Source organism: Anabrus simplex, chromosome 1, assembly GCF_040414725.1.
Source record: "Anabrus simplex isolate iqAnaSimp1 chromosome 1, ASM4041472v1, whole genome shotgun sequence".
NCBI lineage: Eukaryota > Metazoa > Arthropoda > Insecta > Orthoptera > Tettigoniidae > Anabrus > Anabrus simplex.
Window position 1 is genome coordinate 701179988 of NC_090265.1, and position 17591 is coordinate 701197578.

Genomic DNA, 17591 nt, shown 5'->3' on the forward strand with positions numbered 1-17591 from the left:
ACGCATCTTTAAGATTTCAGTACAGTCAGCGATAACCTATTGTGGCTGCTTGATACTGGAGCGCTCTCAACATTTGACGATACTTGGATACGGTCATCATCATCATCATCATCATCATCATCATCATCTGAGTTGTTGTCGGGAGTAATGTGCGTGCCCTTCACTCTGCTCCGACCAATCTTCGTGGATTATGGGAGGTTGTTCAAAGAGATCATGGATAATTACGGTTGCCCAGCGCTCCCGGTGTCTTGTGGAGTCCAGTGCCACGCCACATCGCCACCTTCATGAAGACGAAACGGGGTGTTAGACGCTACTTTCCAAATATATCTAATTCAATTACTCATCAGGTAGCCCGAATGTCAATGTTGTAATAGGTTAGAATACCAACATACTAGAGCAAACAAAAGGTATGCTCTACTCGGACAACAATCCTGCTATGAGATTTGCATAAACATTAGGGTCCCGACCTATTTGAACCCCTACAATTTATGTTACTCTATATACATTACGGAAGAGCGGGTAGACAACACTTCCTACCGGGCTCTACTCATCAGTGTACAAAAATGCAAGCCTTTGTAAGCATTTCGCATTATATAGCTGTTTCGACAAATCACGAATCCTACGGGAAGATTTTCAGCAGTTTAGCATTGAGGACACAGGCTCTTTGAAGTCACAGCATTCTATGGCTCGCAGAGTACAAGTGAAAAATTTCACAACAGATCCAAATGTGTATGTGAAGAATGTTATATCCGGTATGGCGAAAGAATTTATAAATATTTATAGGAAACATTACTTTGACACCATCATGCGTATTTATGGCCAGCGAGCATCAGAGCGCCATAAATTATGCACATTTACGTCAGCTGCCCAGTGTGGAATATTTAATTTACTAATATCCCAACAGACAGGTGTGTGTCTCTATAGGGCAAAGAGCAGACTAGAGAGAAAATTGACCGAGCTCGATAGCTGCAGTCGCTTAAGTGCGGCCAGTATCCAGTATTCGGGAGATAGTAGGTTCGAACCCCACTGTCGGCAGCCCTGAAAATGGTTTTCCGTGGTTTCCCATTTTCACACCAGGCAAATGCTGGGGCTGTACCTTAATTAAGGCCACGGCCGCTTCCTTCCCACTCCTAGGCTTTTCCTGTCCCATCGTCGCCATAAGACCTATCTGTGTCGGTGCGACGTAAAACAACTAGCAAAAAAAAAAAAAAAAAAAAAAAAAGAGAGAAAATTGCGTTAATATCACAATGTTACTGTAAACACCTGCTATTTGCTGAGGGTGCGTTGAGTGATATTGATTCGTGTTAGTGAGGTGGGTCACATTTAATCATCAACCCCGTGTATACATTATTTTACAGATAATTGATAAAGCTGGACTCAGTAACTCGGACGGAAGAGCGCTGGCCTTCTGAGCACAAGTTGGTGAGTTCGACCCCAGCTCGGTCCGGTGGTATTTGAATGTGCTCATATATGCAGAATGATGCCGGTAGATCTGCCGATTCTCAAAAGAACTCCTGCGGGAAAAAATTCTAATACCTCTGAGACTCTTGAAGCCATAGAAGGAATTTATCCACAGTATCCCCTGCTAATCGTAAGAAGCGATTTGTTATTGTTATTCACTATCAATATCACTATCACTATCAGCCATATTCAATCGTTTTAACGATGTGGCCTCTTTAAGTCCGAAGCAAGGTAGGTTTTCATGAGGTCTCTCCATCTGGAACGGTCTTGAGCGATGTTCTGCCAATTGATCCCAGTAATCTTACGGATGTCTTTATCCCATCTGTCCGGTGGTCTTCCCCTAGGTCTCAGATGATCTTTCGGACTCCACTCAAGCACAAGCTTTGTTATTGTTATTATTATTAGTAAAATAGTGTTATTTTCTTTACCTCCAAATAACTATTTTGCGGTTCTCTGAGACGCCGGAGTGCCGAAATTGTGTGCCACAGGAGTTCCTTTCTGTGCCAGTAAAACTTCCGACACGAGGCTGAAGTATAGGAGCACCTTCAAATACCACCGGGCTGAGCCAGGATCGAACCTGTCAAGTTGCGGATCAGAAAGGTAGCGCCTCAACCGTCTGAGCCACTCAGCCCGGCTATTATTATTATTATTATTATTATTATTATTATTATTATTATTATTATTATTATTATTATTATTATTATTATTTACGAGGGTAAAATATCCCTCATTGTCTCACAATTAATGTGCCTTAAATTATTTTGGGGTTTCACTCATTTTCCTTCGTTGGACGAGTTGGCCGTGTGGTTAGGAGTGCGCTGCTGTGAGCTTACCTTCGGGAGATAGTGGATTAGAACTCCACTGTCGGCATCCCTGAAGATGTTTTTCCGTGGTTTCCCAATTTCACACCAGACAAATCCTGGGGGTTGTTCCTTAATTATGGCCACGGCTGCTTTCTTCCCACTCCTAGCCCTTTCCTAACCCATCGTCGGTGCGACGTAAGCAACTTGTAATCGTTTTTCTTTCGATTTAACGGAACTCTTTATCTCGCTTGTAGATAAAGCTAATGCTTGCATTGTCGGTGTCACCTCCATGTCGTAAGAGACTACTAAGAGGGAAATAATCAGAGGATCAGTACGCGCTTGTAAGGAGCGTGCAATGTATCCAGACTATGATCACAAACATTTAGGTGCATTCAATTTATGGAGATTGTAAATCATTTGTTGTATGACCTACCACGTTATTCTTTCTCATCCCACTCCTTCAGCAACGGATGAGGGAACTATTTCCTGCTGCGCTTTCTTCATTACCAGGTGTATCCATAAGATTTTTCCGGATTTTGTGGTTGAGAAAACACGTAATTTTCAAGGTAAATTCATTGTTGGTTTATTTAAAATATTTGCCAACAGCTTCTACACACTTCGCCCATTTTTCAGGTAAATTATGAATATTATGCCAGAAAAAGTGCTTGTGTTTTGTAGACAATCATTCGTCTAGCCATTTTCCAACTTCCTTGAAATTTCTGAAGTACTGCTCTGTGAGCGCGTAGCCCGTTGATGCGAAGAGGTGATAGTCAGATGGAGCCAGATCGGGGCAGTACGGCGGGTGCGGAAGGATGCCCCATCCAAGCGATTTCAAGGTGCCTTTCACTGGTTTTGCTGTGTGAGACGGCGCATTGTCGGGTAACAAAATCACTTTGCCATGTCTTCTGGTCCATTCCAGTCGTCTTTCGATCATGCGTTGTGCATTAACGGTTTAACTGGCTTCAAGAGTTCATAATACTTTTGTGGTCTACCAGAGCGCACACTGTCTTTCACATTGAATTCGCCACGTTTAAATTGTCAAAACCATGTCTCACATGTTCTAATCGACGGAGCGTGTTCACTATATGTTTCTACCAGCAAACGATGATTTTCCAAATCCTTTTTATCTTTTGATTAAATAAAAAAAGCAATGCGTGCCGCAATAGTTCTTTTTCAGTTACAAAAGTTCGACATGATCACTGAACGATACAACACATACGCTAGTGTTTGACAGACTCAACTTGTGTGTGTTGCTAGTTTAATGTCAGACGAACAAACTGACGTATAGTCCGCGCACCTTTTAGCGATATTTCGTTGTACGGGGCGGTGGAGTAAGGAGGGACCTCTTACGGTTCCGGTAAAACTGCCAACTGAATGAAAATGAAATCTGAATTGAATCGATAATATGATCGATCGATATTAATTCTCTAAACCTTTATTATCTTAAGCCAACAACTGTATCATACACACCTTATATAACATTATATAACATTTGTTGATGCGAATCTTGTTCCCAGCATGAATTCTATAGTTTGGCTTTGCTGTGTAAACAACAACAGTAGGCCTACTAGTACGTAAAGTGTACGCCAGATGTTACACATCGATGCATAAGCGATTCATAGTTTGTGTTTCAAAGGTTGCCGATACGAATCTCGAAGATGCCCGAGGTGGACCTATTCAGCACTAGGGTGTCCATGTATCGCTAAAAGGTGCGCGTACGGTATGTGTCAAGTTCATACGCTGCGTACTGTTCGCTTGCGCTATCTCTTAGTGAAACCGGAAAAGACTTATGCATACACTTGGTAATCCGACGCAGCAAGGCCAACATCAAAGAGTCTACTTCCTTGAACTAATGGGTACTTTATTCTAGTGAGAAGGGCCATGGGAAAGTCACCTGTGATATTGACTTCAGCATACTTCCACTTGAGGGTGGCGACGCTGAAACCTGGCAAGTTGACATGCAGAGTGGTGGTGAAGTGCGGGAAATCCCAATCCTGCATCACGATCAGCAAATCCATGACGAGGATAAAGGAGGCCAGGAAGGCTCTGGACAGCTCTGAAACGAACAACACACTTTGAGAAAGAATCCATGTAATAACTAATAAACAAAACAACAAATAAATTATTGTTTAAACTTAGGGAATAAACAACTGAATGCATAAAGAGTGGGAAGAAAAAATGGTCTTCCAGATTACTTTTGTGGTTGTCAACCATGAGGTTCTTTATGAAATAATAGAAACTATTACCAGTCACAAGTTTCAGAGATTTTCTCCATCGTCAGGTGATGAGTGATGACATATCATTGTTGCTCTACTTGATAGACAAATGTTTGCAAAGAATAGTATACTACTGCATTGAAGAGTACGGCTCTTCAATCTCTTAATAAATTGGGCCACGCGAAATAAAATCAGCATAAATCTAGAGAAAACAGTCCAGTGGTCAGGAAAAGTGGAAGAATTACACAGAATGGCACTATTCTTTTCGAAGAAGAACCCTTGAAAATTGTCCACGCCTGAACATACCTAGAAATTACCCTACAACTAACGTCTAAATCATTCCGCATACACACTAAGGAGAAAGCTGTAACAGCGACCAAGGCAATATTTGATATTAAGAATATCAGACAATTAAGCATCGCTATAAAACTTCTAGAAGTCAAAATTATCCCAATATCGTGTTATGACATAGAATTGACCTGGGAAAGCCTCAGCTTATCAGATCTCAGGACATTGGAAAGAGTGAAATCACGATTTTTGAAAGTTACACTTGGACTAGCAAAATTTGCCCCATCGAGGCTTGCATATTAACTCGCAAAGGAAACCTTTTTAATGGAGGATCTACGACTAAGATTCTCAGTCCCATCACAACAGTAAAATGGTAAAAATTACTTGGAAGAAAGGAAAGAGAAGAGAAAAGAAATATGACCGAAATTCTACGTCACAAGTGCAATGGCGGACCAAACACGGATGCAACCTAACCAACCACTCACTTCGACACATAGCTACCATCACAAAATATGTAGGACTAAGACATTCCATGAACCAAGTCGTGATTGTGTGTGTGAGATATGAATGCTGTGACAGATAACACGAAATTAAGTGCTCAAAGAGAAAAATCTCAACCTTGTAAATCTTAGCTACATCTGTATGTACAACTGTGCGCGTTTCTTGTATTATTATTATTATTATTATTATTATTATTATTATTATTATTATTATTATTATTATTATTATTATTATTATTGTTATTATTATTATTATTATTAAGAATGTATTACATCCATGTTGGATCAACTATAGGTCTATGACTTGTCAGAAATGTACAGTTGCCCATAAAGCTTAATATTCATTTTCATGCAGTGAGTATGTGTCGTCCAGAAATTTGTCTACTTGGGCTCCATGATTTCCAATACAGGAGGCAGTTCCGATGAAACCAAGAGAAGAACGAACCCTACTGTCGACAGCCCTAAAGATGGTTTCCCGTGGTTTCCCATTTTCACACCAGGTAAATTCCGGTGTGTACCTTAATTAAGGCCATGGCCGCTTCCTTCTCACTCCTAGCCCTTTCCCGTAACATCGCCGCCATAAGACCTATCTGTGTCGATGCGACGCAAAGCAATATTTAAAAAACAAAAATTGAAGAAGAAGAAGAAGAAGAAGAAGAAGAAGAAGAAGAACGGCCATGGCCAGGGCAGCCACCACAAAGTAGGGTAGGATTTTTTAAATTTTTGTTATTGCTTCAAAGATCCCATGAGCTTATGGTCTTATTGGAGCAGTACATTAAGGAGCTGGCACAGTTAACAATACATACCTACATACATACATACATACATACATACATACATACATACAAACATTATCATTATAGACTGTTATGCCTTTCAGCGTTCAGTCTGCAAGCCTCTGAATTTACTAAACGTCGCCACAATCCTCGATTTGCAACTAGTGTTGTGGCCTCATTTAGATCTATACCTCTTATCTTTAAATCGTTAGAAACCGAGTCTAACCATCATCGTCTTGGTCTACCTCTACTTCTCTTACCCTCCATAGCAGAGTCTATTATTCTCCTAGGTAACCTATCCTCCTCCATTCGCCTCACATGACCCCACCACCGAAGCCGGTTTATGCGTACAGCTTCATCCATCGAGTTCATTCCTAAATTAGCCTTTATCTCCTCATTCCGAGTACCCTCCTGCCATTGTTCCCACCTGTTTGTCCCAGCAATCATTCTTGCTACTTTCATGTCTGTTAGTTCTAACTTATGAATAAGATATCCTGAGTCCACCCTGCTTTCGCTCCCGTAAAGCAAAGTTGGTCTGAAAACAGACCGATGTAAAGATAGTTTCGTCTGGGAGCTGACTTCCTCCTTACAGAATACTGTTGATCGCAACTGCGAGCTCACTGCATTAGCTTTACTAAACCTTGATTCAATCTCACTTACTATATTACCAACCTAGGAGAACACACAACCTAAATACTTGAAATTATCGACCTGTTCTAGCTTTGTATCACCAATCTGACATTCAATTCTGTTGAATTTCTTACCTACTGACATCAATTTAGTCTTCGAGAGGCTAATTTTCATACCAAACTCATTGCACCTATTTTCAAGTTGCAAGATATTAGACTGCAGGCTTTCAGCACAATCTGCCATTAAGACCAAGTCGTCAGCATAGGCCAGACTGCTTACTACATTTCCACCTAACTGAATCCCTCCCTGCCATTTTATACCTTTCGGCAGATGATCCATGTAAACTACGAACAGCAAAGGTGAAAGATTACAGCCTTCTATAACCCCCTGTAAGTACCCTGAACCAAGAACTCATTCTACCGTCAATTCTCACTGAAGCCCAATTGTCAACATAAATGCCTTTGATTGCTGTCACATGATTTCTCTAGATCTACGAAACATAAACACAGCTGTCTATTCCTCTCGTAGCATTTTTCAATTACCTGGCGCATACTGAAAATCTGATCCTGACAGCCTCTCTGTGGTTTGAAACCACACTGGTTTTCATCCAACTTACTCTCAACGACTGATCGCACCCTCCCTCCCTTGCAAGATGCCAGTGAATACTTTGCCTGGTATACTAATATATATATATTATTATTATTATTATTATTATTATTATTATTATTATATAATGCATTTGCCTTCCTTTGTGCCTATATTTTCATTCTTTTTCTGTGGGCTTCCTTTCTGTCTTCAGAACAATTTTTTCCACTCTTCTTCTGTGGTCTTTCCTCTTGTTAGACTTGCCATTTGCAAATTTTGGATTTGAAGATTACGCAGTTTTGGACACCTGCTGGTGTAATTCCTGCCTGTCTCAAATCGGTTTTTATTTCTCCAATCCATTTCATTGTCTCTGTTCTGGCTTTACTCCTGTTTCCATAGAAATCGACTATTTTTATAAGTATGTCTGGACGCATTCTTTTATTGTATCCATAGAATCTTAACCTGGGGTTTCTAATTTCATTGTGAATATTTAAGTATTATTTTACTTCCTGTCGACCTTTCAGTCGGTATTGTACGTCGGCGAGTTTTTGGCCTGGAATTTTTCTTATGATTTTGCGTTCCTTTTTCTCAGTGTTTTCTATGTCTGCTTTTCTATTCACAATTCGCGTTTCTGATCAATACATATATTCTGGCTTAATGACTGTATTGTAATATCTTAGTTTTGTGTGCTTGGAGATTTTTGTAGATATTTTGGGTTAGTCGCTATGCAGTTTCCATCTTTTGGCATGTAATTTCATTGGCTTTTGTTTCGAGTCCATTTTCCTGAAGTGTTTCAGCAGGATACTTAAATTATGATACCCGTTCAATTTTACCATATATTTCGTCCATATATTATTTTGATACTTATTTATTTCAGGGCATGTATATTGTCTTTTCAAAAGTTATCTGAAGAACGATATTTTTTTCCACAGTTTCATTTAGGAGTTCAGTCCGATTTTGGGCTGTTGAAATATCTCGCGTAAAGGTTCCTAGGTCGTCTGCAAATGCTGTGCAATATATTGCTAATTTTCCTCTGCTTGACGCGATTACTGGTGAATTTTGAGGACTAATTTCTGTTTGCGGCAATCTTGTATCACTTTTTTAAAGAATCAGTTGAAGAGTAAAGTGAGGGTCCATTTCTATGTCTTACTCTCGTTTGGGTTTCAAAGAGATTTTAGATTTCCTCCATGAATTTAACCAGGTCTCTTTTATGATTGCAAGTGTTTTCACGTCAAGATCTTGTTTTACAATATTTGAAAGAGTGAACCATAGCCTTTTCTAAATCAACAAATATACAGACTAATGTTTTGCTACAAATTCACTCATGTCTTAGGATTAGCTTTAGGTTCAAGATTTGCTCTGGACACGATCGGCCTGGTCTGAATCCTGCCTGGCATTCTCCGATTTGTGGTTCAAGATGTTGTTTTGCTCTATCTAGAAGACACCGAGATAGAATTTTGTATGCAACGGATACTAGTGAGATTCCTCCGCAATTGTTTACATAGGTTCTGTCTCCCTTCTGGTGTAGTGGGTGAATTAATGGACTTTCCAGTCTTCTGGGATTTGTTTTGTTTTCCAAATGTCTTGCATGATTTTTGTGACTCCTTTTATGGTGTTCGGGTCTGCTGATTTGAGAACTTTAGCTATAATTCCATATTCTTCTTCTTCTTCTTCTTCTTCTTCTTCTTATTATTATTATTATTATTATTATTATTATTATTATTATTATTATATATTTATATACATATACATTCGTATAGCCCCTTAAGGAGCACGTGGAACCATTAAATAGCACTGGTATTCTTCATCTTCTTGTTCTTCTTATCTTCCCAAAATTTCCTCATCCTTTCACTGTGGGCCTGCCCGTCTTTCTTGAGTCCATGAGTTTTTGAGTTTCAAGCTTTTCTCAGATGGATTCGTGGGTGCAAATTTATGGGTATTGATCTTTGTCTGTATGTATTCCTTGTGGTTGCCATTGGATCAACGTCGACTACTGCGAGGTCCTTTTGTGCATCCACTACCAGCGAACTTTGGTTTGTCGGTTTCCAGTGATAATAAGAAATTATTATTATTATTATTATTATTATTATTATTATTATTATTATTATTATTATTAGCACCTGCTAACGTGTCACGAGCCACCACTGCTGCCATTTGATAACACGATATATTATGTAGTTCGTTCTAGGAATATGCTTTGCTAAAGGCGGTACTTCATAGTGGACGAGGCGTTAGTGTTCCCGAGGCAGTCCTAATCTCAAAGTATTATCATAGCTGATAATCGGTGAAGCCCCTAGCGTTGTGAATTAATGAGTAATGTTTACTCAATAAGGAACGCGCAGGCTATATCGATCGCACCTGCCGATGGTCCCCATGACAACAAGTTGCTAGGTTACAACACCCTGACCTCTTCAAGCTGTGTTTACACACATCTGTCGCACTTTATTTTTCATGCAGAAGTGGCTTCCTGCACGCGTTACTCCGTGCTGCGCTGAAGGCATTTACAGTTTGAACAAAGATATGTGCACACTGGTACAGTCATTTTTTGAATGAAGCAACACCGTAGTTGTCCCATGCCTACAATTACCATATCGACGGCTAAGTTATATAATATTGGAGGGCATGTGGGTACTATATTGATACAACAGCCACGTTAAACTGGAAGTCGCGTGTCTATGATCACGTTATAAAGAGTCATATAAAACTGGAAGTCATGTCTGTATGGTCACGTTATCAAGAGTCATATAAAACTGCAAGTCATGCCTGTATGGTCACGTTATCAAGAGTCATATAAAACTGGGAGTCATGCCTGTATGATCACGTTATCAAGAGTCATATAAAACTGCAAGTCATGCCTGTATGGTCACGTTATCAAGAGTCACATAAAACTGGAAGTCATGCCTGTATGGTCACGATATCGAGAGTCATATAAAACTGGAAGTTATTCCTGTGTGGTCACCTTATCCGGAGTCATATGAAACTGGAAGTTGCGTGTCTATAATCGCGTTATCAAGAGTCATATAAAACTGGAAGTCATGCCTGTATGGTCACGTTATCAAGAGTCATATAAAACTGGAGGTCATGCCTGTATGGTCACGTTATCAAGAGTCATATAAAACTGGAAGTCATGCGTATATGGTCACGTTATCAAGAGTCATATAAAACTGGAAGTCATGCTGTATGGTCACGTTATCAAGAGTCATATAAAACTGGAAGTCATGCTGTATAGTCACGTTATCAAGAGTCATATAAAACTGGAAGTCATGCCTGTATGGTCACGCTATCGAGAGTCATATAAAACTGGAAGTCATGCCTGTATGGTCACGTTATCGAGAGTCATATAAAACTGGAAGTCATGTGTCTATGATCACGTTATCAAGAGTCATGTAAAATTGGAAGTCGTGTGTCTATGATCACGTTATCAAGAGTCATATAAAACTGGAAATCATGCCTGTTTGGTCACGTTATCAAGAGTCATATAAAACTGGAAGTCATGCCTGTATGATCACGTTATCAAGAGTCATATAAAACTGGAAGTCATGTGTCTATGATCGCGTTATCAAGAGTCATGTAAAATTGGAAGTCGTGTGTCTATGATCACGTTATCAAGAGTCATATAAAACTGGAAGTCATGCCTGTATGGTCACGTTATCGAGAGTCATATAAAACTGGAAGTCATGTGTCTATGATCACGTTATCGAGAGTCATATAAAACTGGAAGTCATGCCTGTATGATCACGCTATCGAGAGTCATATAAAACTGGAAGTCATGCCTGTATGGTCACGTTATCAAGAGTCATATAAAACTGGAAGTCATGTGTCTATGATCACGTTATCAAGAGTCATGTAAAATTGGAAGTCGTGTGTCTATGATCACGTTATCAAGAGTCATATAAAACTGGAAGTCATGCCTGTATGGTCACGTTATCGAGAGTCATATAAAACTGGAAGTCATGTGTCTATGATCACGTTATCAAGAGTCATATAAAACTGGAAATCATGCCTGTTTGGTCACGTTATCAAGAGTCATATAAAACTGGAAGTCATGTGTCTATGATCACGTTATCGAGAGTCATATAAAACTGGAAGTCATGCCTGTATGATCACGCTATCGAGAGTCATATAAAACTGGAAGTCATGCCTGTATGGTCACGTTATCGAGAGTCATATAAAACTGGAAGTCATGTGTCTATGATCACGTTATCAAGAGTCATGTAAAATTGGAAGTCGTGTGTCTATGATCACGTTATCAAGAGTCATATAAAACTGGAAATCATGCCTGTTTGGTCACGTTATCAAGAGTCATATAAAACTGGAAGTCATGCCTGTATGATCACGTTATCAAGAGTCATATAAAACTGCAAGTCATGCCTGTATGGTCACGTTATCGAGAGTCATATAAAACTGGAAGTCATGCCTGTATGATCACGCTATCGAGAGTCATATAAAACTGGAAGTCATGCCTGTATGGTCACGTTATCAAGAGTCATATAAAACTGGAAGTCATGCCTGTATGGTCACGTTATCAAGAGTCATATAAAACTGGAAGTCTCGTGTCTATGATCACGTTATCGAGAGTCATATAAAACTGGAAGTCATGCCTGTATGGTCACGTTATCAAGAGTCATATAAAACTGGAAGTCATGCCTGTATGGTCACGTTATCAAGAGTCATATAAAACTGGAAGTCTCGTGTCTATGATCACGTTATCGAGAGTCATATAAAACTGGAAGTCATGCCTGTATGGTCACGTTATCAAGAGTCATAAAAAGTGGAAGTCATGTATCTATGATCACGTTATCGAGAGTCATATAAAACTGGAAGTCATGCCTGTATGGTTAGGTTATCAAGAGTCATATAAAACTGGAAGTCATGCCTGTATGATCACGTTATCAAGAGTCATATAAAACTGGAAGTCATGCCTGTATGATCACGTTATCAAGAGTCATATAAAACTGGAAGTCATGCCTGTATGGTCACGTTATCAAGAGTCATATAAAACTGGAAGTCATGCCTGTATGGTCACGTTATCAACAGTCACAGAATACTGGAAGTCATGTGTCTATGATCACGTTATCGAGTGTCATATAAAACTGGATGTCATGTGTCTATGATCACGTTATCAAGAGTCATATAAAACTGGAAGTCATGCCTGTATGGTCACGTTATCAAGAGTCATATAAAACTGGAAGTCATGCCTGTATGGTCACGTTATCAACAGTCACATAATACTGGAAGTCATGTGTCTATGATCACGTTATCGAGTGTCATATAAAACTGGATGTCATGTGTCTATGATCACGTTATCAAGAGTCATATAAAACTGGAAGTCATGCCTGTATGGTCACGTTATCAACAGTCACATAATACTGGAAGTCATGTGTCTATGATCACGTTATCGAGTGTCATATAAAACTGGATGTCATGTGTCTATGATCACGTTATCAAGAGTCATATAAAACTGGAAGTCATGCCTGTTTGGTCACGTTATCAAGAGTCATATAAAACTGGAAGTCACGTGCCTAAGTGATTACGACGTAAAATGTGTGTGGAGGACGGAGCTAGAGCCAGGGCTGTAGAACAGAGAAGAACTCTCGCATTAGCCGTAGTGTCAGAAAAGAGGTACGATAGTTGTGCAAGCGGGATGCAGTGAGGAGGATATGAAAGACAGTAGTGTACCTGAACGTATTTATTACTGTATTTGAATTTTACAGTTTGTTTTTACGTCAAACCGACACAGATAGGTCTTATGTTGACGATGGGACAGAAAAGGCCTGGGAATGGGAAAGAAGCGGCTGTGGCCGTAATTAAGGTACACACGGAGCTCGATAGCTGCAGTCGCTTAAGTGCGGGCAGTATCCAGTATTCGGGAGATAGTAGGTTCGAACCCCACTGACGACAGCCCTGAAAATGGTTTTCTGTGTTTTCCCATTTTCACACTAGGCAAATGCTGGAGCTGTACCTTAATTAGGCCACGGCCGCTTCCTTCCCATTCCCAGGCCTTTCCTGACCCATCGTCACCATAAGACCTATCTGTGTCGGTGCGACGTAAAGCAACTAGCAAAAATTAACGTACAGTTCCTGCATTTGCCTAGTGTAAAAATAGGAAACCACAGATAACCACCTTCTGTGCTGCCGATAGTGGAGCTCGAACCCATTATCCCCCGGATACAAGCTCAAGCTTCGCGCCCCTAACCGCACGGCTAACACGCCCGGTATTTATTATTATTAAGCAAAGGTCTTTCAGTAGAATTTCTGTTCACTCTAATGTGTAGTTGGAGGAAGGGTAGGAAGGAAGAGTAATTGGGACGCAAGAAACTTTATGTTCCGAAGGGACAGAGAGACATAATATGTTTGTGGAGGACTGAGTTAGAGGCAGGGCTGTCCAATGGAGAAGAACTCTCGCATTAAATGTGGTGTCGGAAATGAGTTAAGATAGTTTGCCAATGCGCTTATGTGAAAGCGAGATCGAGTGAGCGAGATATGAGAAAGTGTAGTATATCCGGACTTTTTAATATTAATGGAGAAATTTCTTTCAAACTTCCCGATACTTAAATATTTCTGAGAAACACTACAATGTAGAGGGAATACACATGTAAAATTTGAACTTCCCAAATCGTCGTCCACCTCCATGGGTAAATGGTTAGCGTGCTGGCCTTTGGTCACAGGAGCCCCGGGTTTGATTCCCGGCAGGGTGGGGAATTTTAACCAACATTGGTTAATTTCGCTGACACGGGGGCTGGGTGTATGTGTTGTCTTCGTCATAATTTCAACCTGATCACGGCGCGCAGTTCGCCTACGAGCGTCAAATCAAAAGACCTAAATCTGGCGAGCCAAACATGTCCTCGGACACTCCCGGCACTAAAAGCCGTACGCCATTTCATTCTTTCCTAGCTCGTCAGGAAGTTAGTAAATGCTCTCGGAGAGATTCACATGATCTGTTTGCCCGGCTGCTTGGATGAATGGTCAAAGTAGCGGTCTTCGATTCGGAAGGACCTAGGTTTAATTCCCAGGCAGGCCGCGGATTTTAACTACATACAGTTAATTTCTCTGACTAGGATATTGGATTTTTGCGATCGTCTAAATAAGAATCTTCATCTACAAATATCACATTACCAATCACCCCAGAAACGCGCAATACAAGGTGTAACGAAAAAGGCATGGCCACACTTCCAACACAGATTCCTCACACGTAGAGGAAGAAAATATTTTATATGGACGTGGGTCCAGAAACGATTTTTTTTCATGTTATAAAGCATTTTCTTTACAATTATGAGAAACACAAAGGAAAAGAACGAACCTGCGTACCCTATAATGAAATGTCGTATGGCTTTTAGTGCCGGGATATCCCAGAACGGGTTCGGCTTGCCAGGTGCAGGTCTTTCTATTTGACTCCCGTAGGCGGCCTGCGCGTCGTTATGAGGATGAAATAATGATGAAGACAACACATACACCCAGCCCCCGTGCCATTGGAATTAACCAATTAAGGTTAAAATCCCAGACCCGGGCGTGAATCGAACCCGGGACCCTCTGAACCGAAGGCCAGTACGCTGACCGTTCAGCCAACGAGTCGGACTGCATGCCCTATGAAACTATTTCTTATGTGAGATGTCCAAAATGCCCTCGTTAACATTCATACAGGGTGTTTCACTCAAAGTGGGGCCGGCGCAGCGCAGCGCAGCGCAGCGAGTAGATGGGCGAGCTGAAGGTCAGACGAGCACGTGGTAACTCGCTGAGTTTGGGGCGGGAAAGCGCTTGTATGAATCGCCTCTAAATAACAAGCTCACATAATAATGCAGGATCAAAGTAAAATAATATATACACTTTGTCACAGAGAAGATGCTGGAAATGTCCTCTCTCTGCATCTACACATTTCTGGCTTTATCTAAGGAAATAGGTAGCCTCAATTTCTCTCGTGATATTTTGTTTGAGTTCATCTACAGTGTGAGGGTTTATAGCATAACCTTATTTTTCAATTTTCCCCATAAATAAAAATCGCAAACCGTAAGATTTGGGGATCTTGCGGGCCACAGAGGTTTACTAATTATTGTTGTCAAAAGTTTCATAAATTGTAGTTAATGACTCGTTAGTCGAATGCGTGGTTGCCAAGTCTTCCTGAAAATATCCAGACTGGCATTCATTGTCCGTCAATTGTTATAAAATGGTACGAGAATGTCATTCCTATATCTCTGTCTAGTGATTGTGGTTTCAAAAATTATAGGTCCTCTTATCCTGCTTGCAGTTACTGCCGCCAGCAGTCCCATTTTCACACTCTAAGAAAATATGACGAGATAAATTGAGGCTATCTCGGTAGATGAATTAATGCGTATGAATGAGAGTTTCCTTAGATGAAGCCAGAAATGTATAGATGCATGTGGAAGACATTTTCAATATTTTCTGTGACAAGGTGAGAAATTATTTTACTTTATGCGTTGTTATTATTCTGTTATTTACATGTGATTCATGAGGGCGCTCTCCCGGCCCCAAGCTTAGCGAGTTGTCATGTGCTCGTCTGACCTTCAGCTCTCCCATCTACCCGCTACGCTGCACCGGCCCCACTTCGAGTGAAAGACCCTGTACATCCATCAGCCCGCCGTCGCATTAAATCGCGGATGCATTGGAAACAAAACTAGTTCTAACATGGAAATACAACGTTTCTTCTTCTAAGTGTGAGGTATGTGATCTCAAAGTTTGGTGATATAAAACACATCCCTCCGACATGCATAGGGAAGGGCAGCCAAACTTAAAACTTGGCTTATTAACGCTTGATTGGGGAAATGATGTATCACCTGTAGTGGCCAGGAAGTCTCTGTTAAGATGGTCCCACGAGATCCAGTCGCTGACGATGAGCGTGACGACCACGGAGGTCGCTACCACGGAGCCCACCCAGAAGATGAGGATACGAGGTATGTTGGAGCGTCTCCACAGCTGGCGGAAGCGCGTCGCCCAGTTGGGGTATAGGTTGTCCTGGAGCATCATATCCGTCACCATGAGCGCCGTGATGAGGTCTCCGAGCCACGTCCCGCAAGCTGCTGCCTTCATCACACTGCACACATCATCATCGTAATCATTAACATCGCCATTACTACAAACCACAAGTTAAGGTATTTATTTTTTGCTAAAATAGGCAGGCAAATAAGCACGTAACATTTATGAATTAGACAGTAAAGTTATTAAAATAGGCATTTCTATTGACTAAAGTAGGCACTAAAATAATAAGAATGCTCTAATGTAAGCTACGTAACACACATCTCCAACACAATTCAGTACTTAATCTTACATCCCTCTGTGGGTGGGGATGACAGATTAACGTCAAAGGTATCCCCTGTCTGTTGTAAGAGGAGACTAAAGGGGGATCATTGCCTCTCAACTTGGGAGTGTGGATTAGCCACCACGGTTCCCCTAGCTGAGTCTGGTGTTGCTCCCACTTACTTGTGTCAGGTTTCTCGCTCTTAACTTTCCTGTCTAACCTCCCTTGGTCAACTCTTGTTCTTTCCCCACCTCGACGGTAGTAGATTTAGATCGCCTGGGGAGTCTTTCATATTCACGCTCTTCGTGGGCCTTCCCTTTGCTTTGCCGATACCTACATTTTTCGAAGTGTCGGACCTCTTCCATTTTCCTTCTGATTAGTGTTAGTATGACTAAATGTTATTTTTTATCTATAAATTCAAAGCCGGTCCCGCGGTATAGGGATAACGGTGCCTGCCTCTTACCTGGAAGCCCCGGTTTTGATTCCCGGCCAGGTTCGGGATTCTTACCTGCATCTGAGGGTTGGTTCGAGGTCCACTCAACCTACGCGATTGCAATTGAGGAGCTATCTGACAGTCAGATACCGGCGACCGCTCTAAGAAACCAAGAATATCGGCCGAGAGGATTCGTAGTGCTGACCACACGACACCTCGCTATCTGCAGACCTTCTGGCTGAGCATCGGCCGCTTGATAGGTCATGGCCCTTCGGGACTGTTTGCATCATGGGGCTTGGTTTGGTTTTATTAAGTTAAAATGTTTTTTCTTTATTATTAATACAGTACTTTGGAATTATATATGTATTCTTTCCATTGATTAATTTTAATACAAAAATAACTGCAGAAAACATTCACAACAACTTAAAAAAGGCATTGAACTATCAAATTGGCTACGGAAGCTAAAATAAAGCCAACAAAAAGCAAAAATAACTTGCCCTACCGTTCCCAAACGTGCGGAAACATGTTTCTCTCCATGTGGCACCAAAAAAGAAATGTATTTTGTCTAACTTCCAGCCTCTAGTCATTACATTCACAAACAACATCCATCACATACAGAGAAGAATAATGTATCAAATTTCCTTTGGCA

At 40.9% G+C, this 17591-nt stretch overlaps 1 protein-coding gene across 1 annotated transcript in view; it reads right to left on the minus strand.

The window, feature by feature from the left end:
- The window catches only part of LOC136857359 (transmembrane protein 117), a 132530-nt gene that overhangs the window by 38242 nt on the left and 76697 nt on the right, over positions 1–17591 (minus strand). The window contains exons 6-7 of the mRNA XM_067135972.2: positions 16049–16305; positions 4159–4320 (exon numbers count right to left, since the gene is read on the minus strand). Coding sequence (XP_066992073.2) covers positions 4159–4320; positions 16049–16305 — 419 coding nt within the window. The remainder of the gene's footprint in view (positions 1–4158; positions 4321–16048; positions 16306–17591) is intronic.